General features: G+C 43.0%; 1 protein-coding gene across 2 annotated transcripts; it reads right to left on the reverse strand.

Annotated features, from left to right (window-relative positions):
• Window positions 1-1260: 1260 nt before the first annotated feature.
• Window positions 1261-16517, reverse strand: lhfpl4b (LHFPL tetraspan subfamily member 4b). Of its 2 annotated transcripts, XM_036143750.1 has the most exons (7): window positions 16481-16517; window positions 15542-15762; window positions 13596-13800; window positions 7721-7800; window positions 1644-1791; window positions 1536-1571; window positions 1261-1459 (listed from the first exon to the last, which is right to left on the reverse strand). In XM_036143750.1, exons 2-6 carry the CDS (start codon window positions 15758-15760, stop codon window positions 1543-1545), a joined length of 681 nt encoding a protein of 226 aa, XP_035999643.1. In that variant the 5' UTR covers window positions 15761-15762; window positions 16481-16517; the 3' UTR covers window positions 1261-1459; window positions 1536-1542. The 2 variants fall into 2 exon arrangements, with proteins under 2 accessions (XP_035999643.1, XP_035999638.1); XM_036143745.1 differs by having other exon boundaries at window positions 1261-1571.
• Window positions 16518-24869: the final 8352 nt, after the last annotated feature.

Raw genomic sequence — 24869 nt, forward strand, 5'->3', positions numbered from 1 at the left:
ACTGTAGCTCTTTTAGCTCGCCAACTGTAAACCAGGTTTTCTTCGTTTTATTTCTAACCTAACTACAGCCACCGTAGATCGCTGTAGTTAGGTTAGCTACTGCCATCTGCACATGCAAAAGCTCGGCTAGCGTAGGGCTAGACACTTCGCCCACCCGACAAGCAGTGTGGCCAAAGCTTGCGAGAGAAACAAACGACTAACTCTATGACCAGAGAGGCCGCTTCAGGAAAAGGAAAGTTCACGTTCAGAAACAACCAGCAACTCACGAAATTTCCAAGCGACTTTAGAGGAAAACAAGCCCAAAGTTGCTTATAACAGCAACTATGGCAACACTGCCGCCAACAGCCAGGGTTGGGGGGGGGGGGTTAGTGCTGACTGGGCGGGATTGACGCTGGTTCTACCCAGGGTTCTGCAGCCTAACCACCTCCATGGATCAGAACCTGCTCTCTTTCTGAATGTGCAGGTGCTGCTCATGTTGCTATTATCATCAGGTGGATGCATCATTAAGGCAGTCAGACACGGTTGAAGACATTTGGACAGTTCTGCCTGTTTTCAGCACCGTTCCATGGATCTCTGCTTTGGAGCAGTATGAGCTGCACACACTGCTCCGGGTCTGAAAGTTCTAAAGTCTGACTAATCTGGGTCAGATGCAGAACCAACTGAGTGACCTTTAAATGCGTTAAAACTAAGTCCAGTAATCTGATGTCGGCTAGCTGGCCATGCAGGACATCACACGATCTAATGTCTGATCACTTACATCTAGATCCTATACATCTATCACGCTCACTGGGTGCTTCTGATAGGCTCCTCTGGAGAACTGGGTCACACCTGTCCAGGTAAATACTCTGGCCAATGATATGAGCTTTCTGTAGTAATGAACAGAACCTTTATTCACAGAAAGGTCCGCGGGCCTGAAAGCTGCTACAATGACAGTTTAATCATGCTGAGAGAACGTTACTTCATGCACGACTGAAAGCTTTCCATCCACCGCGCAGAAGGTCAGCCTGAGCAGAGAACCCACCGTGGACCTGCAGGTAACCCACCGTGGACCTGCAGAGAACCCACCGTGGACCTGCAGAGAACCCTACAGGGAACCCAGTGTCGGCCTGCAGAGAACCCTGCAGAGAACCCACTGTGGACCTGCAGGGAACCTGCAGGGAACCCAGAGTGGACATGCAGAGAACCTGCAGGGAACCCAGTGTGGACCTGCAGAGAACCCTGCAGGGAACCCAGTGTGGACCTGCAGAGAACCCTGCAGGGAACCCAGTGTGGGCCTGCAGAGAATCCTGCAGGGAACCCACTGTGGACCTGCAGAGAACCTGCTTCATGCAGAACCATCAAACTTGAAAGAACTTTAACAGATCAGTTCCACTAAAACAAGCGCAGCTGCTGGGGAATGTTCCCTCTGTTGATGAAGAAGATGAGAAGGTCTGGAGGACATGGAGATGTGGGGGAAGCCCTGAGGAGCAGGACAGAGAAGAACCATCAGCAGCTCTGAAGTAACTGATGGTGCAGCAGAAGAAGAGGAGACTCACTCGGTGACTAAGCTGACATCAGCAGGCCCGCCGTCACTGCACAAACACAAACAGCTTTAGCACCAACCCCATTGACCTTGTGGTTGACCTTCACCGCCCGCCGCTCACCGTCAGCTCCCTCTGGAGGCAGCAGAGCATCCTGTCTGTTGGCCAGAACGAAGGCCAGCGTGGCCAGGATGGCGTAGTCCAGAATTCCCATCATGGCCAGGATGTAGGCCCAGTGGACGGAGCAGTTACCTGGAGAGAAGCTGCCCACCTGAGGGCCGACAGGGTCAGACAGTCAGAGACTTAAGCTGCAACCTGGTGACATTCAGCCAGAAACAGCTGCTGCAGAGCAGAGAAAACCAGCCGGCTCTCCTTTATAAGGTTTACATTTCACTTCACGTCACTGTCCACGCAAAAGTAGTGAAAAAAGACGTGTCAGTAAAATGTGCGTTCCTCACGGCGACTGTGACCCAGGCGTACTCTGAATTTGGAGATTAGCGACGCAGATGGTGAGCTGCTGCCAAACTGCATTATGGTTCCTCTGTGACTTTAATCACACCCGAACTTTATCTTAAAACTCTCTCAAATCTGTAGAAAAGGCCCAACTTAAATTAGAGCCGCTTACCGCTAACACCCATGCAGCGTCCCATCACCTTCCAAAAATGCTTTTCGCGGGGGGGGGGGGATCCTCTCATTTCTCCTGGTCTCCCTCCCTCCTCTAAATGTCGATCTGAACGCTGCCTCAGAGGAGCAGCGCTGCCATCCCACATTTAAAACAACATCTGTGCTTTTACCTCTGATTTACGCATTTAATAAACACCGCTGTGATTAATATTTTCACCGTTTCTTTGCTTTTTCTCTCTGGTCGCCATTTCACCATGAAAGAAAAACGATCAGCTGACCCATTTCTGACACATTAACCTTCATGAGCTGCTTTGCATCGACTTATGGTCTAATCAGGGAGCGTAGAGGGCAGAACCTGGTACCAGACGTTCTGCTGCTGCTGGGATCTAGAAAGTAAACTGTGATCTAAGGACTGGTGTTTCAGAGAGATTTTCAGAGATCAGATTTTTTTTCGTACGCGTTTTATTTTTGGGGCGTTCGTACTTTTAGTGTGTATTACGAAACGCGTACAAAAAATGTTAGGAAATTGGAGAGAAAATGGCGCTCTACACACCAAGAGGAATCCTACCTAATCTGGAGGGCAGTGTTGTAGTCAAGTCACTATGCCTCGAGTCCGAGTCCAGGTTCGAGTCACCAGTGTTCAAGTCCGAGTCAAGTCCAAGTCATTAAAAAAAAAATCCGAGTCGAGTCCGAGTCGAGTCCACTACTCATCCGAGTCGAGTCCGAGTCGAGTCACTATTGATCCAAGTTCGTTGTAGGAACATGCCGTGACGTATGATGTATGACATGAAGCAGTAACATTCCATTGCACTAATAACTCTTTCGCTGTAGTTACCCTTGGTTTTACTCGGTAAAACTACTGCTTTTAAGACGTCTCCTAACCACGGTTTTTAAACATTGTTGTTATGGAACGCGCAACAGCGACTCGAGGTACGCTGATAGGCCGCATATGAAGGATGTTAAAGCCGCAAGCCCGGCGTCGATCAGCCCTCGCAGCCAAGCGCACTCCGGCCTATTGGCCACCGCCGCGGCTCCGGCCGGCCGGCGGGGTTCGCGCAACGCCGCGGTGCCGGCCGGCCGGCGGGCGGGGTTCGCACACCGCCGCGGTGCCGGCCGGCGGGCGGGGTTTGTACACCGCCGCGGTGCCGGCCGGCCGGCGGGGTTCGCGCACCGCCGGCCGCCCGCCACCGCAGATGCTGTCACGCATTTTCCTCGCCCGTCCACCGGGCGATTCCCACAAACGCGTTCGGCAGCGTTCCCCCATGACTCACAACAAATCTGGTGAAGATCGGTCGATGCAGCGAGGAGATACAGCCGTTGGATAATGATAATGAATTTGGCCACCGGACCGGACTAAATTGTTCGGCGGGCCGGACAACTTATACCGATTCCTGGACGGTGACTACAAACAGAAAAAAACTGTAAATGACGCTTCCTATCAACTCGGCCAGTTTCCCAGTCTTTCTAAGCCCTCGACACTCAATCCATCGTTTGAGCTGAACGTTGGTATGTTGTTCCACAGTTCTACCAGTAAAATGGGCGCCTGGACATCCTCTTGTGAAAGTTTAACAGCTGTAAAGTCGGTCATATCCTTGTATCTGTTGCATGTGTAACGGCTGGTTGCTACGTGCGCTCTCACACTGTTTGCCCAACCTTAGCGGCAAGGGGCGTTGCTCATGAGATGGTGACGTCACGTGCGCGGTACGACAATTAGATATTAAAATCATACACCAAATAATATTCTAATGACATATTAAAATTATAGCCTAATGATATAAAAAAAGTCGAGTCTTTTTCTCAATTTCCGAGTCAGAATGATCTGAATGTAGGAGTCCGAGTCCAAGTTCGAGTCATCAGTGCTCAAGTCCAAGTCAAGTCACGAGTCTCTAAATTTAGCTAATGACTCGGACTCGAGTTCGAGTCTCGGACTCGAGTACTACAACACTGCTGGAGGGACAGTCTATTGTTGTATAACAAGACCCTTTGCAGAGTTAGAGCAGCATATTTTTCATCATTAATTGAGGAAAATAAAAATAATCCTAGATTTCTCTTTAGTACAGTTGCCAAACTTACCCAGAGCCACAGCTCTGTTGATCCATCCATTCCCTTAGCTCTTAGCAGTAATGATTTTATGGGATTCTTCATAAATAATTGATTCCATTAAAAATAAAATAATTGGCATCCTCCCAAACATGATTACCTCGTCCTCAGTGAGGCAGTGTTGGAGGAATCTTTAGAATCTGCGCAGTGTCTGAACTGTTTAAAAGCAGTAGAGCTTTCTGAGCTATCTAAAATTTTAGCTTCATCTAAACCTTCTACCTGTATGTTAGACCCAATCCCAACCAAGTTGTTTAAGGAGGTATTCCCTCTGATCAGTGGTCCTATTTTAGACATGATTAATCTATCCTTGGTAAATGGATATGTACCACAGGCTTTTAAAGTAGCTGTTATTAAACCTTTACTTAAGAAACCATCTCTTGATCAAGATGAGTTAGTAAACTACAGACCTATATCTAATCTTCTTTTCTTATCTAAAATTCTTGAGAAAGTAGTTACTAATCAACTATGTGAACATTTACAATTTAATGACCTACTTGAGGAGTTTCAGTCAGGCTTCAGAGCTCATCATAGCACTGAAACAGCTCTGGTGAAGGTCACTAATGATATTCTCATGGCCTCAGATAATGGACTTGTGTCTGTACTTGTCCTGTTAGATCTCAGTGCTGCATTTGATCCAGTTGATCACAATATTCTCCTACAAAGACTTGAGCATACTGTAGGGATTAAGGGGAAAGCATTAGGCTGGTTTAAATCTTATCTGTCGGACAGGTTCCAGTTTGTTCATGTTAATAATAAATCTTCCTCAAACTCTAGGGTCACTTGTGGAGTACCACAGGGTTCAGTCCTTGGACCAATTCTCTTTACTATATATATGCTTCCGATTGGCAAAATTATCAGACAGCATGGGATTAATTTCCACTGTTATGCTGATGACACTCAGCTATATTTATCCATAAATCCTGATGAATCCAATCAGTTACTTCGACTGCAGTCGTGTCTTGATGACATCAAAAGCTGGATTACGTTAAATTTCCTGCACTTAAATTCTGACAAGACAGAAGTTGTAATCTTTGGACCAGAGTCCTAAAAAATAAACTTCTTAACCAATCACTTAATCTGGATGGCATTAACTTGGCCTCTGGTAATAAAGTAAAAAATCTTGGTGTTATTTTTGACCAAGACATGTCATTTAAATCCCATATTAAACAGGTTTCCAGAGTTTCCTTTTTTCACCTCAGGAATATCGCCAAAATTAGAAACATTCTGTCCAGGAGTGATGCTGAAAAACTAGTCCATGCATTTGTTACTTCAAGGCTGGACTATTGTAATTCTTTACTATCAGGAAGTCCACAAAATGCAGTTCAAAGCCTTCAGCTGATCCAAAATGCTGCAGCAAGAGTTCTGATTAAAATCAACAAGAGGGATCATATTTCTCCAATTTTAGCTTCCCTTCATTGGCTTCCTGTTAAATCAAGAATAGAATTTAAAATTCTTCTTCTAACGTATAAAGCCCTTAATAATCAAGCTCCATCATATATCAGAGCTCTGATTACCCCGTATGTTCCTAACAGAGCACTTCACTCTCAGACTGCAGGTCTGCTGGTGGTTCCTAGAGTCTCTAAAAGTAGAATGGGAGGCAGATCCTTTAGCTATCAGGCTCCTCTCCTGTGGAACCAACTCCCAGTTTTGGTCCGTGAGGCAGACACCCCGTCTACTTTTAAGACTAGGCTTAAAACTTTCCTTTTTGACAAAACTTATAACTAGAGTGGCTCATGTTACTCTGAGCTATCTTTATAGTTTTACTGCTATAGGCTTAGGCTGCTGGAGGATATCAGGATCTAGGAGAGGAACCGAGAAAGAAAGAGAAAGAGAAAGAGAGAGAGGGAGGAATTGGAGGCAACAGAGGAGAGAACTGGAATGGATCTGAGAGAAGAAAATGAGCGAGAATCAGAAAACGTCTCTTTTTCTCTCCTGACTTTATGCTGTTTACGTCAGCAAAGGAAAAATTAAACTTGGGCTGAAAGTTTTATTTACAAGTTTAAATTAATTGTGACTCTGTCTCTCTATCGATGGGCAGCGCCTATAACTCTGAACTGCTACCAGCTCTGATGATGTCACAGTGCTGCTACTGGGGGAAAACTGGTGGTAGACGCTGTTTATTGACTTTGTTCACGCTCAGAGCTGTAATACTTTTCATTGTGATTCATTTTAAAGACGCGGTTTTAGCGCGTATTCAGACAGGAACAGGGAAACCAGCAATCGATGGTGGGGTAGCTGGGAACTGAGGTGTTGCTGTGGGCGTGTCTACCTGCTGAAGGTAACCGCTGTGAGACAATCAGGAAGTAACTGTGTTATTGTTACTCTGTGCCACTCTACCAAAGTGTCTTTCTCTCCCTCTCTCTCTCTCTCTCTCTCTCTCTCTCTCTGTCTCTCTCGTTCGCTTGTCATCGGACTCAAATCTAATTAAACTTTGTTGTGTTTGTATTTGCGGTGTAAATTGTGAGTCAGACTCAGATTTATAAACTGGTACATGAAATAAGCAAAGAGAGAACACTCACAGGTAGATCATCAGAGTTTAGTCCGTGAATCCACCTGGATGGTCTCTGCTTCAGAGATGTTTCAGGTTGTGGAGGTGTGACCAATCTGAGCGTCTCTTTCTTTCTCTGAGACACTGATGCACCTGAAAACCCTCAGGATCCTGTTGTGGATGTTGTGTGTAACTTTATTGCAATTTAATTCAAATTATGCTCTAATTTTATTTCCATGACCTTTGTTATGATGGTTGTGTTGTAACTGCAACTGCAATTTTTTTTCTTTTGAAGACTGAGGGTGCGTCATTCCGGTTGGGACACAGAAAGCGGTGCGAGGCTAAAAACATTGAAGACCCCTGGGTTAGAGGATATATGCGCTGCACAGATTCAGCTCCGCTTTCTCTAGTCCTGCTGCAGCAGAAAAACAGAACCAGCTTGTTCCGACCTAAGTAAATCAATAAAGCGTGCATCTGTGGTTTGTAACTAAAAACATCCAGCCTAGATTTTCACATTTGATATCTGATAGATTTTCCCCACTAAGTTAGTAAACTCGTTATAGTGACTTTTCAGCCACAACGGGACTCTGCCATACCGACAAGTCTGAGCAGAATTAAAATTGACTCATAATCCCGATGAGCTGACTGCACAGATGAAGTTTGGAGGTGGACTTTCTCACCTAAACACGCCTAAACAACAACGTTTTGTGGTAAATTGAGGGTATAAATTGATAGGTTTGTAAATTAGTTAACTCTTTATGGCTCCCTTGTGGTTGACAGCTTTTTTTGCTGCATGCAACCCCGCCCCCTCAACAAGCCCGGGAAAGCGGTACAGAGTACTGGGTCACTTGAGGGACCAAAGCCCCAGGAAAGTCAAATGAGTAAATGTGTCTGGAAATGTTACACAGGATTTGAAAAGCCCCACGCTTTTGAGTGGCAATGGAAAATGGGCTATTTATGTGGAATTTATATACAACAATGTCCTTACCGACTCTCCACACAGAACTCTCATCTCTGGACTCTCCCATGAGTCTGGAAACAGGAGACAAGCCAAGGCGAGACAAAAACCTGCAAAGAAAAGAAACATCAATACACACATTGCCCTCTACAGGATGAGAGAGGAACTACAACAATATTGCCCTCTATAGGATGAGAGAGGAACTACAGCAACACTGCCCTCTACAGGATGAGAGAGGAACTACAGCAACACTGCCCTCTATAGGATGAGAGAGGAACTACAGCAACATTGTGCTCTACAAGATGAGAGAGGAACTACAGCAACACTGCCCTCTATAGGATGAGAGAGGAACTACAGCAACATTGTGCTCTACAAGATGAGAGAGGAACTACAGCAACACTGCCCTCTACAGGATGAGAGAGGAACTACAGCAACACTGCCCTCTACAGGATGAGAGAGGAACTACAGTAATATTGCCCTCTATAGGATGAGAGAGGAACTACAGCAACATTGCCCTCTACATGATGAGAGAGGAACTACAGCAACACTGCCCTCTACAGGATGAGAGAGGAACTACAGCAACACTGCCCTCTACAGGATGAGAGGAGGATTAGGAACTACAGCAACACTGCCCTCTATAGGATGAGAGAGGAACTACAGCAACACTGCCCACTACAGGATGAGAGAGGAACTACAGCAACACTGCCCTCTATAGGATGAGAGAGGAACTACAGCAACACTGCCCTCTACAGGATGAGAGAGGAACTACAGCAACACTGCCCTCTACAGGATGAGAGAGGAACTACAGCAACACTGCCCTCTACAGGATGAGAGAGGAACTACAGCAATATTGCGCTCTACAGGATGAGATAGGAACTACAGCAACACTGCCCTCTATAGGATGAGAGAGGAACTACAGCAACACTGCCCACTACAAGATGAGAGAGGAACTACAGCAACACTGCCCTCTATAGGATGAGAGAGGAACTACAGCAACACTGCCCACTACAAGATGAGAGAGGAACTACAGCAACACTGCCCTCTACAGGATGAGAGAGGAACTACAGCAACACTCAACCCGATCTTTACCAGTAGCACGATCTGTTCCATCAGCTCATTTGCGCCTGCGCGAACAGAATAACTTCCGGGTCGCCAAAAATAATGTAATTACGGTACCAAAAATACTTATTTCTATCCTTAAATCATTAAAGAATGGTAAGCCACATCCTATAGAAAATATTGAAGACTTTTCTGGAAGAAATAGATGCGTTTTACAGTCTCTCCATTGTATTGCTTGACGTTTATCTGTATTGGCTGAATGCACTCTATTAGTTTTATTATAATGTTCTACATTACTATAAAATTATGTAATTAACTTGAACACATAATCTTGTAGTAAAAGAATGTGTTTTATGGGAAAGTTAAAATTATCGATTGAGATTTTAGCGCCCTCTGGTGGACATATCATAAACAAGAGAAGACCCCGTCATTATAGTTGTATATGTTTTACAAAAACCAAACAGGGAATAGAACAAAGAACATGTAACAAAGCCAAGGCATACATTATTACAATACATTTATTAAGTACAGATCGAAGATGTGTATTTCTCTTCCCTTATGAAAACAGAAAGAATGATGCAGTTCATAGGGCTTAAAACCGAAGATCTGGGCAATTTAATCACACATCTTTTTGCCATTTCCTCCACTATTTTCAGGCAAACATTTCTAATCTGAAAGACATTGAAATTAACCAGTGAGGAGATAGTTAGATATTACAGGTTTTATGAGACACATTAAAGAATACTTACTTTTGATTCCATGCACTGATTTAACCGCAAGGACCAGAAATCCTCCCGTGTCAGGCACACAATCAGTTCAGTAGATGAACAATCCTGGTGAAATTGTGTTTTTTGTGAGGTTGAAAGCGAAAGTCTGGAAGACCTTTTAATTGATTGCATTATAGTCCAAAGCTTTTAGCTTGATCTTCTATTGTGGATCCATTCTAAGAGAAGTGTTACTTGGTATAGTTACAAAAATTGGAGGTTAGGAACTTGGTGTTAATATTTTAATTTTAGTAGTAAAATTTTATTCACACTAATGCCTTTTCTTCGAATGTAAACCATTTATATCCCATTGGAAAAATGAGACGAAATCTTATGTAAAATCTTTAGAATTTGTAAGAGCAAAAAGTGCTGGTAATTCTTTCTTTTGTGACCAAATTTAATCTGCTGGTTTAATGCCCTCTTCTTGAATTTATGCATAGTATAATGTTGCCCCTTATTATTATTATTACTATTATTGTTCCCTATTCTTTTATCTTTGGTTTTCTTCTATATTAAAATATGCTTTATATACTTTCTGTAAATGCTGTTTATGCAGTTCAGCACAGATACCTGATGTAATGTACAGTGGTTAAATAAAGTTTTTTTAGAAGAAAAAAAAGATGAATGATCTTGGTCCAACATGTAACTTAGCTAAACAGAAGAAAATTACATTATTTCAGGAGAATATTTACACAAATACAAAGATATACAAGAAGAAAAAAGTTAAAAAAAAAGTAAAAAAGTCAGAAAAACGAAATATTGCCTACCGGAAGTTATTCTGTTCGCGCATGCGCAAAAGGCAACACTGCTTTAATGGAGAAAGAGTAACTATGGAAATCCATAGTTACTCTGTCTCCATTAAAGCAGTGTTGCCTTAGTTCCTCTCTCATCCTATAGAGGGCAGTATCACTACCCGTACCCGTAGCACGATCAAGTAAAGGCGGAAAATACAATGCAAGGTCAATTTGAATTGAGAATTTTTAAGAAGTTTACAATGTCTTTTGAAAAAGAATCATATGATATTGTATGGTTTTAACTCTTGCATTAGTATTGAATTCTAAAAATAGCCCTGACTCAGTGACTTCCTAACTGACACTGCTAACAACCAATCAGAGCCAAACCTTCCTCTTTGCTCTGATTGATTGTTTCTGACCCTAACTCTACTGCCATAGGCTCCTAACACTGGTCAGGGTTAGAAGATTCAGTTTTTGTGTCAGATTATGTGCACCATATTTTACTGTAAAAATACTTTCATATAAAAGTATAAAAAGAAATCCTAGATCCACCCATTACCTTAGCTCTTAGCAATAATGATTTTATGGGATTCTTCATAAATAAAATTGATTCCACTAAAAATAAAATAATTGGCATCCTCCCAAACATGATTACCTCGTCCTCAGTAAGTGAGGCAGCATTGGAGGAATCTTTAGAACCTGCGCAGTGTCTGAACTGTTTAAAAGCAGTAGAGCTTTCTGAGCTATCTAAAATTTTAGCTTCATCTAAACCTTCTACCTGTATGTTAGACCCAATCCCAACCAAGTTGTTTAAGGACATATTCCCTTTGATCAGTGGTTCTATTTTAGACATGATTAATCTATCCTAGGTAAATGGATATGTACCACAGGCTTTTAAAGTAACTGTTATTAAACCTGTAACATAACCACTATGTTCTTCTTTTGCGTAAAGACATTAAAGTAGGAAAAGGTGACAAACTGTTGGATAGAACAGTTGTTGATTTTTCCTTTATTAAAATGATTTTGAATCTCCACTGATTAAAACTGATGCTGGGCAAGTAGCATACGGGTGAATGTAATTAGTGGATAAAAAGGGGCGTGTGCGCAGCGCAACAGGTCGACAGGTGAAAAAAAAAAAAGACGCATACGCTCAGATCTGTGCAGCGGGAGATTTTTGTTTTGTTTTGATTAAATGTTAGGAAATAGATAACACGGAAATCAAAGTTCATCCCAGCGCCACAGAAACGTGTATTCAGAAACCTGATCGGAGTTTGGAGCCAGAAGACGCAACCCGGTGCAAAAGGACGCCGCCCGAGGCAAAAGACGCTACAGAGGGGAAAGAAAGACGCGGCCGGTGAGATCTGGACTTTATTTTTCTTTTTGGGGATTTTTAGTGGTACCACTCTTTTTTTCTTATCTTTTTTGGATGGGATTTTGACGTTTGGATTTTTTCTTTTTGAACGGGACTTTGGACTCAAAGGGGAAAAACATTTTCCAAGGTTTTTGTTTTGGTTCTGGAGCATATGGAACTCCGTTACGGACTTTATTCTTAAAGATAAAAGGATCGGACAATTTGTTTTTTTTTTGTTTTTTTTTGAGTTGCTTTGCTGAGTCAAATAAGTGTTTGGAATTAAACATAATTACTTTTGGAAGGATTTTTTTTGTTATTGAGCTATTTATCCAAATAACCATCATTATTTAGTATTATTATGACTTTTTTTAATAAAAAATTGTTGCTAAAAATCAACAAAATTCTTAATGAGTGTCTAGTTAATCAATTTATTTTTAAATTAATGGTGTGGCATTTTTTACCTGATTTCCTGTGACGGATCCCCTTGTGTATATTGTAAATTCTGCTTTTAATCAAGCATGAATGTTACAAACCTTTACTTAAGAAACCATCTCTTGATCAAGATGAGTTAGTAAACTACAGACCTATATCTAATCTTCTTTTCTTATCTAAAATTCTTGAGAAAGTAGTTGCTAATCAACTATGTGAACATTTACAAAGTAATGACCTACTTGAGGAGTTTCAGTCAGGCTTCAGAGCTCATCATAGCACTGAAGCAGCTCTGGTGAAGGTCACTAATGATATTCTCATGGCCTCAGATAATGGACTTGTGTCTGTACTTGTCCTGTTAGATCTCAGTGCTGCATTTGATACAGTTGATCACAATATTCTCCTACAAAGACTTGAACATACTGTAGGGATTAAGGGGAAAGCATTAGGCTGGTTTAAATCTTATCTGTCGGACAGATTCAGGGATTAAAGCAAAAATAATAAATTTGGCAAAAAAAAAACTTTCTAGTCAGACCATATATGCCAGATTACGAACAGCACTTGCATCTGGCAGTTTTAAAATATGTATTGACAATTCCTGTATCTCTTCCAACTTTCATCTTCAGAGCCTTGGTGTCATCCTGGACAGACCTCTCCATCCTCTCCATCACTTTCCACATCCATAACATCACCTGGTTAACTTACTTTCATCTTTGCAGCATCAAGCAAGTTTTCCTTCACACTTTTGGCAAACTGGTTGACAGTCCACTCACCTCTCAACTTCACAATTTCAACTCTCTTCCCTCCCTGTCCTCCAGAAAACCCTCCATGAACTGCAACTAATACAAAAGACATCGACTTGCATCATTACATCGTCTACTTCACACCTGCACATTAACTCCACTGGCTACCTGTCACAGTCCTTATTAAATAAAGGTATTCAGAAGGAGGCCAGGTCTGCTGGTGGTTCCTAGAGTCTCTAAAAGTAGAATGGGAGGCAGATCCTTTAGCTACCAGGCTCCTCTCCTGTGGAACCAACTCCCAGTTTTGGTCCGTGAGGCAGACACCCCGTCTACTTTTAAGACTAATCTTAAAACTTTCCTTTGTGACAAAGCTTCTAGTCAGAGTGGCTCATGTTACCCTGAGCTACCTCTATAGTTATGCTGCTATAGGCTTAGGCTGCTGGAGGACATCAGGGTCTATTTCTCTCTCTCTGCTGAGTTCTCCTACTGCTCTCCAATCTGCATTGTTTGTTGTTTTTTCAGCTTTTAACTTTTTGTTCTCTGTCATTTTTCTCTTCATAGAAGGTACACCTGGTCTGGCATTCTGTTAGCTGTGACATCATCAGGGGAGGCAGATCATCTGAGCTGCTGCTGCCAACAGCTTCATCTTCTAGATTATCGGCTGTTGGCTCAACTTTCACTGCAGCTCTTACTGCTCCTTCATTATTGGACCAGTCGACACCATTAATGGCCTTAACTGGTTCAATAATGAATTAACTGGGTCCAGGATAAGCCTGGCTCCAACAGGACTTTGGGCCACAAGCACCAGCAGAAGCTGTGACTGACCTGCTGTCAGCTGCAGCCAGGCGCAGATCTTGTAGACGGTGGCAGCACTGCAGAACCTGAAGAGACAGAGACACAGGACGCTGGTCCACACCGCCCACAGAGACACCCCCACTAGCACCGCCACTGACTGGAAGGACGGCAACGGAGACAGGCTGGACAGTCCTCCACGACAGTCAGGAACCGGCCAGTCAGACTCCATGCATACCTGGACACATGCAGGACATGGAGACACAAACAGAGGAAACCTTCACAGAGAGCAGAGCAGAGGACAAAATCTTAGTTGTGTTTCTGTCGCACTTTGGTCATGAGATGACAAAATGCACGGCAGATGGTCAATGGACACGGTCCAACGACGTGTCAGAACAATTCCTCAGAGGTTTTAGTTCATGGAGACATGATGACATCACAGCTGCTGCAGGCTTGTTGTCTGAACGTCCATGATGAGAACTTCCTGTTCCTGAGCGTTGAGACGTGGAGCGTTACGCTTCTGGAAGGAACCATCAGAAGACGGGTCCGCTGTGACACCATGACACCTCCACCTCCACCTGAACCGGTGGTCCCAGGCAGGATCCAAGCTTTCAACCTCCACCAAGTTCTGACCCGACCCTGCTGGTGTTGTAGCTGAGATCCAGACTCACTGGACCGGCCTGTTCTGGTCCAGTTCTGGTCCAGTTCTGGTCCTGTTCTGGTCCAGCTCTGGTCCATTTCTGATCCAGTTCTGGTCCGTTTCTGGTCCATTTCTGGTCCATTTCTGGTCCTGTTCTGGTCCTGTTCTGGTCCTGTTCTGGTCCTGTTCTGGTCCAGTTCTGATCCAGCTCTGGTCCAGTTCTGGTCCTGTTCTGGTCCAGTTCTGATCCAGTTCTGGTCCTGTTCTGGTCCAGGTCTGGGGAGTCTGTGTGAACTGTGTGGCCTCCTGCCGCTGCTGCGAGGTTCCACATGTTCCTTCAGAGATGATGTTCTGCAGACCTGGGCTGGACCAGCGCTTAGCAGAACTACTGCTGCCTTTCTAGCATCCAGAACCACTCGGCCCGTTTTCCTCTGACCTCAAGTCAGCTGCTGGAGATTTCTCTGTTTCAGAGCATTCCCCATAAACCTGAGAGATGGTTGCGAGTTAAAATCCCAGCAGATCATGAAATGCTCAGAGCATCTTCTAGGTAAAAATGGAAGATGGGATCCCTCAGGGTTGTGACCTTTGTCCACTGTCCTTCTCCCACAGCTGCACCTGAAGGCATCAGCCTGTCAGGCTCCTGGAGTTTGGTCAGCGGCCTGCCAAAGGCAGTGATGGTGCTCTTCTACACCACCGTCATGGAGTCCATCGTTCCTGGAGGGGCGGGTAATGACCCCTCCAGGAAGTACCTGCCTTCACCAAACCGCACCGCCCAGTAATGTGAGGCAGAGCGCCATCATTTCTGCTCTTTTAGCTCCTGATCTGCACAGCGACAGCAGCTGCTCTGTTTTGCTACCATGCCGCTGCGGCTGTAGGGCGCCCCCATGTGGTGAGAGGTGGCATCGCAGTGAATGCATCAGAGAACAACTAATATTTCATAACAACTTTATACTCCGTAGTGCCAAAGGCTACATTTGATCATATTATGCCTATAGTTGTCTTTGGCAGAACATAGAACCTTTAAACTGCCTGTAAAGGTTCTATGTTCTGCACCACAGCAAAACCAATTCATATTCCTGGTATGTAATAATATTTGGTCAATAAACGTAATTCTGATTCTGGTTCTAATAAATCAGAGCTCTTCTCTAGTCTGGTGCTCACTTTGAACTCCAGCAGGTTCTCCTCCCCCAGCTGGACAAATGCTGCCCTGTGATTGGCTGATACACTGTCCAGGTTAACAAATGTAGGTCACAACATCATTTATACAATTCAAAAGTCTTTTATCAATCCAAAGAAAGAATAAACGAATTAATAAGTGAATCAAGCTGCAGCTGGTTACCTCAAAGAGTCCCATGGTGCCGCTGGGCAGCGGCGGTCCCGCCTGGTGAGTCCTGGTGTCTGTGGTTCCGACCCAGGACGGCTGGACCAAGATGACCACCTGGATGATGGCGAAGCAGAGAGTGCAGACGGCCCAGAGGACACCGACCGCTCGGGCGCTTCGGACAAACTCCGTCTGGTAGAGACGAGACAGGTCGGCGAGGCCCGGCGACACCGACATCCCTGACGGACACAGAGAGACGGGTGTTAAGGCGGAGCTGCCTCCAGCTGGAGGACGGAGGCTCCTTCTGCCCTGGTGGAAGCAGAGCTCAGACCACCGCAGGGAGGAAGACCAGCAGCAGGTTGGGTAGGAAGCTGAGTGAAGCAGCCATGGTCAGGCAGGTGGACTGATGATGGACTTTAGTTTAGAGTTCGCCTACAGAGACCAGATGGTTCTGGTTCCTCCCAACAAGAAGCGCTTCAGTGATCTGCAGACCAGCAGTGGAGAAAGTGGTCACCACCATCTCTGCTCCAAATGTCACTAAACGTTTAAAAGAAGATCTGCTTCTAATGGATTCAGTGGCGTCAGCAGGTCTCCGCTGCTTCCTGATTGGCTCCTGAGCTTTATGTTACAGAACTGAGCCAATCAGAGAAGCAGCTGCATGGAGCAAGCTGCTGATTTCTGGTTACTCAGTAAACAAGATGACTGGATCAATAACCAGTAACCAAGCTGATTACTAGCGATGGATCAGGAGCCGCAGCCAATCAGAAACCACCAATAATCAGAAACAATCAAAGGTTCCGCGGTAAACAGCCGCAGCATCGCGCTGACCGCAGCCAATCACGGCAAAACATCAAACCGCCGACGTCACGTCATCGTCTTTGATTTACCGACACGCGCACGATCCGAGGCGCGTTCATGTTGAAAATAAACATGCAGGAAAAGAAGAAAAGAGCGAACCTGCTGCAGGAGGAGCTCCGTCTGCAGGAGGAGGAAGAGGAGGATGATGAAGAGGAGGAGGGGGGGAGGAGGGAGGAAGAGGATGAAGGGGAGGGGGAGGAATATGATGATGAAGAGGAGGAGGGGGAGGAAGAGGAGGGAGGAGGGAGCAGGGAGGAAGAGGATGAAGAGGAGGAGGAGGGAGGAAGAGGATGAAGAGGAGGGGGAGGAATATGATGATGAAGAGGAGGAGTGGGAGGAAGAGGAGGAGGAGGGGAGGAGGGAGCAGGGAGGAAGAGGAGGGGGAGGAGGGAAGAGGGAGGAAGAGGATGATGAAGAGGAGGAGGGGGAGGAAGAGGTTCCCGGATGAGGATGAAGGTTCCTCTGCTCAGTCTGTCACCATGGAAACAGCCTCTGGGATGGTCACCATGGTGACAGAGGGCAGCCTGCTCTCCAGGTTTCTCCAGGTTTCTCCAGGTTTCCTCTGAGGAGGCTGACTCTCCTCTGGTGGTTTTAAATGTGGGATTTTGAGACTATTTTCTGAGACAAAGCTGAACTTCAGGATCACAGGTTTATGTTTCTGAATCAGAAATAATGGAGGAGCAGAGAAACGCCTGCAGCCCATCCTGCTGTTCAGGAGAGGAGGAGCCACCTGCTGGAGGACAGAGGAGCTGCTCCACACGGAGAAAAAAACTCTGAATCCCAGAATGCACAGCGGCGAGCCATTTTCATGGCAGGCTCCCAGGATGGAGGACAGTGCCGGACCTCGGCTGTTTCTGGGTTAGGGGCCATGAAGGGGCCGGGTATCTGTCCAGCATCCTTACACACCATGCCAGGAGCTGGTTAGATGTTTAATCACGTTCACAATTAAAACACAGCTAAATCCCCGTTACCGCAAAAGGACAATAACCTCACTAACAGTATGTGACAAAATGTAGATTACAGTGGTGGATACAGGCGGGGGCGCGGGGGGCACGCGCGGGGCCCCCTTTTGGAGATCAAAATAATTTTTTTTAGAGCGGGAAGGCATTGGGCAGTAGCTGTACTTTTAGTTTTTCTTTTTTAACCTCGAAGTGGCCATCGTTCTATTAGTACTATCTTTGATATGTCAATCATACAATTCAACCAATCAAATCAACGACTGAAGACAACATGCTAGCAAATCACAGCTGGAGAGGGGCGGGTCGCTTGGTCATACAAACCACAGACATCATCTACGTAGACGCATCATAGGGCGTAGGGTCATACGTCAGCGTCACCGCCATCTTGTATGGGGCAGAAAAAAAGTTAAGTTCAGTTGTAGTGAACGTGGATCAGAGAAGATTCCTCATTCCTGTGCTGCGTGGAAATGTACCAACCGTTTTACGGAACAAACAAGATCTGCTGGCATTTCCTTTCACAGGTAAGAATCAAACAAATCCGTACGATATTGTTTGCCCGCCATAAAATCAGGACTTTGGGAGAAATACTGGGAATTCCTGCGCAGCATAACGACTATCCAGCAGGCAAAGCAGCCAGCCATGTGAATTAGTCAATTCACATGACTAAAGTACTTAAATCATTTATACTCTCCAGGTTTCCCAAAGATAAGGCTTTAAGGAAGCAGTGGGAAACAGCGATGAGGAGAGAAGGATTTTCTGCTAGTCCTTCATCCATGCTCTGCAGTGAGATTTAGAGCGGAGGACTTTAACAGGACCGTCAGACTGTCAGGATCAGAGCTGGCTCTGTTCCCTGCTCATCTATGCAAGGTAGGTGTATGTTTTAGGTTACATACAGATAATATGGCATTTAATTGCCATATTATCTGTATGTAACAGATAATTAAATTTAATTAAATGCCATATTATCTGAAGGAGAAAAATTGTATTTTGTAATAAACTGCGAAATTATTTCTATATCTTTGGTTTTAGTCTGTGGCTACCAGGACGTCTCAGACCTCAAAGAGAGCTCCTGTCACTGGACTCTTCTTATCTTGTCCAAGAGGCGGAGCCTAAACTTGTGAGGATTAATGGCTGGTTATGCTTCACATCTGTGAATGTTATGATGTTGCTGTAGTTAATAAGTGAATTAACTGCAAAATTACAAGAAAGACAGAAATTGCATGTGGACACATCTTGTTGCACACTTCAAAAAAGTATTTTTCCAGATCCCTGTTTATTTTGAAACAGTATTTATTTAAATATAGAGTTTTCCTTGTTTTGGCCCTTAGTGAAAACATATATATATATCATATATGTCTGTCAACATCAACTTGACAACCAAATAGAAGGACATGGGCTAATTAGTTATTATGAATAAAATAACTAATTTTGGATGAAAGATACACACTTCAATAAAGGATACACTGTTAAATGTTATACTTCTGGTTTTACTCTAAATGATGAACTTAAAATAATTTCATAATATAAAAATACGTATCAAGACCTGACTACTTTTTTATTGCATCGGTATCACAGATGCATTACATTTAATCATGTCTGTATTTAATTATAAATTAAGTAAACATGTGGGGCAATTAAGAACACACTGTAATGAATAAAATGTAGGAAACATCACTCATAATTGTTTTAATCTATTTTTGTGCTAGGAGCACACCTATGCTCTGCCTTCATCCAATGACGACATGAGGGCCAGACTGAGGGAAGCCTTGGTTAGGGTGGAGAGTCTGCACAGAGAACTGTGGGTGGTCTTCTTCTCAGAGAGAAGAACATCATAAACGAGAACTTAAAAAATCAGCTTGGAAACCTTTGAAACAAAGTGGAGACCTATAACTAAATTCATAGTGTAACCTTGACGCCTCTATTCATTCATTTATTTATTTATTTATTTATTTATTTATTATTTTATTTTTATTTTATTTTTTGCTTTTGTACCTTTTGAATTCGTCTTGTATTAGTATTATGGTGTACTTTTTCTACTTTAATATGTATGTTCATAATGTCTACTGTTGTCCCCCTCACTTCAAGTACGGTGATTTATACGTCCATGGATGGGTCAGTGAATGTGGGTTTGTCTTGATGGGACCAATGTTTATTTGGGAGGAGATGTGTCTATGTTTGGCTGTATCTCTCATCGAGGGCGCCTGGACGACCTGTGGCGTAGTGGGGACTTAACAGACGGGATCCCTGATGTGGGTGAAATTTCTAGAATGATCCGGGTAAAGATGTTAAGATGCAAAATGTGAGATGTGACAAAAGTGGACATGTATATGTTGATATAAAACAGCGATTGAAAATAAAAAGTTCAAAAAAAAAAAAAAAATCAGCTTGATACAAACTCAGGTAGAATGAGAAAAAATGTGGACATTCTTTCCTTTAATTGTAAAATAGACATTATTTGGGCCTTCCTTTTTTATACTTGCTAAAGATTTCAGTGGGTCTTAGTAATTTCTTTCTTTCAGATCTTCTTATCCAGCTTCTATCCAGACAGAGCAATGATTAAAGACCAGAGGGAGTTTCCATCACGCTCCACTTACATGGTCCCAAGGCTTACAAATATCTTAGAGAGACTCTTAATATGAACCTCCCCCATCCACGCACGTTGCAAAGGTATTATTTGTGTTATATGAAAACATTTTTAATGTTAATCTAATTAGTATTTTATTTTGGGTGAGTAGTGAAAGGTTTGCACACCTACATCTGATATTTTTAACATCAACCATTTCTACTTCCAGTTAGTGGACAGCCAAAGATATTATATGACTATTAAAAAATATATTGTTGTCTTTAAATTTAATATTTTTTATAGCTTTAGTTTAGTACATCTGTCTCAGGGCACTTAGCACAACAAGTCATTTCAGTCCAATTATCCAGATTGCAGATCACAGTTCCTCCTTTATAACAGCACAATGACACATGAATCTGCTGATTCTTCTCTCTGAACAGGTGGATGAGCTCTGGATGCCAGGCTGGCCTTAACATGATGATGCTGGAGGTGTTAAAGAGAAGACAGGAAGAAGATCCAAATAAGTATGGTGGTGTGTGTCTGATGTTGGATGCCATGGCCATTAAAAAGCACGTCCAGCACAACCCGCACAACAGAGAATGTCTGGATTTGTGGACATGGAGGATGGTCTGACTGAACATGATGTTGTTACTGAAGCTCTTGTTTTTCTGGTGGTTGGCCTTCAAGGTCATTGGAAGATCCCAATAGTCTACTACTGCCAGAGACTCAGCAGGTTCTTCTTGTTCATGCTTTGGAGGAACTTCATAAGTGCGGCGGCATAAAGTCTTATGTGTCACAATGGATGGGCATGCCTCCAATATCTGCATGTGCAATCTATTGGCTGCCAGCTCAAGGGAAACCCAGCAGAGTCCTTGAAAACCTTCTTTCCGCATCCTGTGACTGGTGAGAGGGTGTTTGTCATGATGGATGCTCGCCACATGCTGAAACTGGCTCCAAATGTGCTGCAGGCTCCTTTAACCAGCTCCAGTGGCCAGATCACCTGGAAGGACATCATTTATCTGAATGATGTCCAAAGCAGCGATGGATTACCTGCTGCCAACAGGGTTACAGACAAACATTGAATTTTGATTCACAGAGGATGAAAGTTTCTCTGGCTGCACAGACTCTGAGTGGCTCTGCTCACACTAAGGCTATTCCACTGTGAGGTGATTATAAAACACTACTATTACTAACATACACACAAACTACAACTATATGGCAACTTTAATCAGTAAACGTTTTTTTTTCTTAAGAAAGGAGATTTTCTAAATATTGTCATGTTGTAGAAATTATAATTACTGATAAAAATGTTAGGGTTTATGGTGATGAGCATAATGATTTCTGTTAATTGCTTTTAGATAATTGATAGGCTGTTTGACATAATGAACAGCAGCAATCCCCGTGCCAAAGGTTCAAAGCTCCATTAGGTTCTTTGAACTGGGCAGAGAGAGATTTCTTGTTGAGAGGCAGGAACTACTTGATGAGCCTGGTGAAGAAAGATGGCACACCCCTACACCGATCCAAGAGGTTTTTGGAAAGTTAGTGAAGCTTTGTTTTGCATGAGTTGACATTAAGTTCATATGATGTTCTGTTCTTGGCTGGTTAATAAATTCAGATATGTTTTAATCAAATGTCCCAATTAAGGTTGAAAGAATATTGAAAAGGTGACTATTACTGCGTTGCAAGATATTTCTATAGAATGGATCTATTGGCCAGTCCCTCTCTTTTTTGTTGTTTGCATCATAAGTTCATATGATGCTTTGTTCTGTGTTTCCAAAGTTACCGCTATCTGTCTTTTTTATTCTTTAAGGTGCAAATGTACCTACTGCTTCAGCCAGGATCATTTGGAGCTCCTGTTTAATTCAATCAGGGCGTCAGGTACAAATTTATTTATTGAAGTTTTTACAATGTTATTTGTCTTTATATGTGCATATTATCCAGATAACTGTGTATGTAAGTATGATTGTGTGTCTTGTAGGAGGCTGGAATAATAACCCCTCTGCCTGCCAGTTCCAGGCCATCTTTCGCCGTTTGATGGTGCGGTGTGGTGTGTCTCTGAGCGCATCAGGAAATGTGGCAGCACAGGATGAAACTGTGTCGCTGACGGCTTTTGAGATGTCCTCTTCTCCAGTAGCAGAAGAAACAGAAGAGCTTCCTTCTCCGTTTGCCAGCATTCCTGCTGTAGTTTGTGACCACAGCTATTTACCAACCTGGTTTGGTGGTCATGTGGACAATGCCCTAGTGTACATCTCAGGGTTTGTTGATCGCCAGGTTCTAAAGAAGCTGTCCTGTGAGGTGTGCCGTGGTAGTTTGGTGGCCGATGCTGAACCTGCATCGTTTGATCAGAGCTATCACTTGCTCACTCTCAAAAAAACAACGGAGGTTGATGATTCCTTCTGTAGGCACAGTAAAGGTAGTGAGATCAGCTGAGCGTTTTGTTCGACAGACAATGTCAGGACACTCTGTCAATGTAGCCGTCATCTGTCAGTGTGTCCGGGCCCAGATTGGTTCTGCACATTTCAGGCTGATTTCACCCAGTTCACACAGTGCAGCACTCCAGATGGCTGAATAGAGTTCATAAAAACACTGATCATAGTCACAACATATTTCTCTGCTTTCTGCAGGCCTTCTGCAAATATAAGAGAGAGATCTAAAACCTTAAAACTTCTTAGTAGTAAAGAGTAAATATATATGATAAATGCAATGAAAATAGTAAATAACATAAAATATGTAGACATAGTAATAATAATTCTATCAATAGATTTTCAAGTATTATAAATAAGCCAAATAAATAGCTGTGTCATTATACATAACTATAGGTCAAGATTATAGCTTTCTATACGTGTCTATATCTTTCTAAATATATATATATATATATATATATATATATATATATATATATATATATATATATATATATATAATGTGTATATATATGTGTGTAAATGTGTTATGAATATAACGATCAATTTGTTAAATCTAAACATTGTGGTCTTCATTATTTCATAAAACCGTGTCACATGAGAACCTTTAGGAACAGACTTTTTGGGGGAGTATTAAAGAGGTAAAATTAATAATATGAGAAAAAAAGACCTAGGACAATAAAGTAAAAAAAACAACAACAAAAAACCACAAAAGTGGTAATGTTAAGAGAAAAATGTCATATTATGAGAATTTAGAGGGAACATTTCCAGAATAGTCACAGTTTGCAGAATTATTTCACTCCTGGAGTAATGGGGCCAGGTTAGATTATTTTAATTATTTTTATTCTTTAGGAGAATAAATTCAGGAGAATGAAGCTAAAGGGATACGAAAATAAACTTGTAATATTACAAAAATAAAAATATTATGAGCTGGAAGCAGCGCTATTAATTTCTGTTTGAAACTTCAGCATTGAAGTCAACTCTGTAGTAAACATTTAGCTAGGAGGGTTAGCTAGACAGCTAGGAGGGTTAGCTAGACAGCTAGGAGGCTTAGCTAGGACAGCTAGGAGGGTTAGCAAGGACAGCTAGGAGGCTTAGCTAGGACAGCTAGGAGGGTTAGCAAGGACAGCTAGGAGGCTTAGCTAGGACAGCTAGGAGGGTTAGCAAGGACAGCTAGGAGGGTTAGCTAGACAGCTAGGAGGGTTAGCTAGACAGCTAGGAGGCTTAGCTAGGACAGCTAGGAGGGTTAGCAAGGACAGCTAGGAGGCTTAGCTAGGACAGCTAGGAGGGTTAGCAAGGACAGCTAGGAGGCTTAGCTAGGACAGCTAGGAGGGTTAGCAAGGACAGCTAGGAGAGTTAGCTAGACAGCTAGGAGCCCAAGGAGCAGAACCAAGCAGGAAAACTGCTGAACTGAAGAAACTTGGGTTACTAGTAGGCAGAAGGAAACTCTGCTTTGTTCTGATTCTTGTTCTCCTAGCTGCTCTAGGTACAGAACCTCTTCTAGTATGAATTTTTACTTCAGTCAGTGTTCAGCCTGACACCAGCGCTCATGTTTATGTATGCTAATGCTTGACTTTTGAGTAGGGTGACCAGACGTCCCCGATTTCCGGGGACTGTCCCCGTTTTGAACCACCTGTCCCCGGCTAAAGCTGTCCCCGGAAATGTCCCCGATTTTACCGAGGGGGAATTAGTGTTGCGGTAACTGGGTGCGCTGCGCGCACCACAAGATGGCGGTAATGATCCTTTTGGATGTCAGATGCCATTAAAACACGAAGAGGAAGAAGAAGAAAAAGAAGAAGAAGAGCGCACCACTTTTAAAACAGAAGAAGAACAAGTGGAAATTCGTTGTTACAAGGGGAGCTGCCCTGTGTCATGGTAAGTATTTTGATCGGGCTGATCCTGTGATAAATGTTTGGTTTTTGTCCAAGTTAAAAATTATCAATAAAAAGTAAGACAAGACCACGAGTTGCTGCTCACATCAGTAAAAGACACTTGGATAAAATGTAACAGAATGATTGAAAACTCTTTGTAAACCGCTAAACTGGTACGCTGGTTCTCCAGGGATCAACAAGGGTTCCTCTAAAGATGTTTTAGAACTGATTGGTGACCTTTAGTTTATATTTCAGATAGTTGGAAGTAGAGTTATTACTAGATGTTTTGCTGATTTATGAGCATAGACTTCCAGGTTTAGGTTTAGCTTTTCTACTGCTCACTTTGGATATATGAAAGCTCCTCATGAAAAAATAGGAGTCAGTAACAGGAGAACTGAATGAGAAAAGATCTACATGATCTGAGAATGATGGAGGAAGAGATAACCGCCTGTTTAATGTCCATTTATTATGTTGTTTTTGCTTATAGCTCCTAATATTGTGGTAATTAGATTTGTAGTATTTAATTAGATGATATAATAATAAAAATAACAATAATTGGAAGTTTTCATGTTGTACATTCTAATGTTTTTGGAACTGATTTTAATTATATAATGTCTGTTTTAGAATAATGTAAGATTGATACGAGAGGAAGAGGATAGGAAGTCAGAAAGG

The sequence above is a fragment of the Fundulus heteroclitus genome, chromosome 1, assembly GCF_011125445.2.
Source record: "Fundulus heteroclitus isolate FHET01 chromosome 1, MU-UCD_Fhet_4.1, whole genome shotgun sequence".
In the NCBI taxonomy this organism is placed as follows: Eukaryota; Metazoa; Chordata; class Actinopteri; order Cyprinodontiformes; family Fundulidae; genus Fundulus; species Fundulus heteroclitus.

Bases quoted from the DNA above. Each gene is read 5' to 3' on its own strand.
- lhfpl4b (XM_036143750.1), bottom strand. From the start codon at position 15,760: ATGTCGGTGTCGCCGGGCCTCGCCGACCTGTCTCGTCTCTACCAGACG. The intron at 7,801-13,595 runs GTCAGTCACAGC...TTTTCTTTGCAG, and splicing joins CTGGCTGCAGCTGACAGCAG to GTTTTTGTCTCGCCTTGGCT. The intron at 1,792-7,720 runs GTAAGGACATTG...GTCGGCCCTCAG, and splicing joins GAGTTCTGTGTGGAGAGTCG to GTGGGCAGCTTCTCTCCAGG.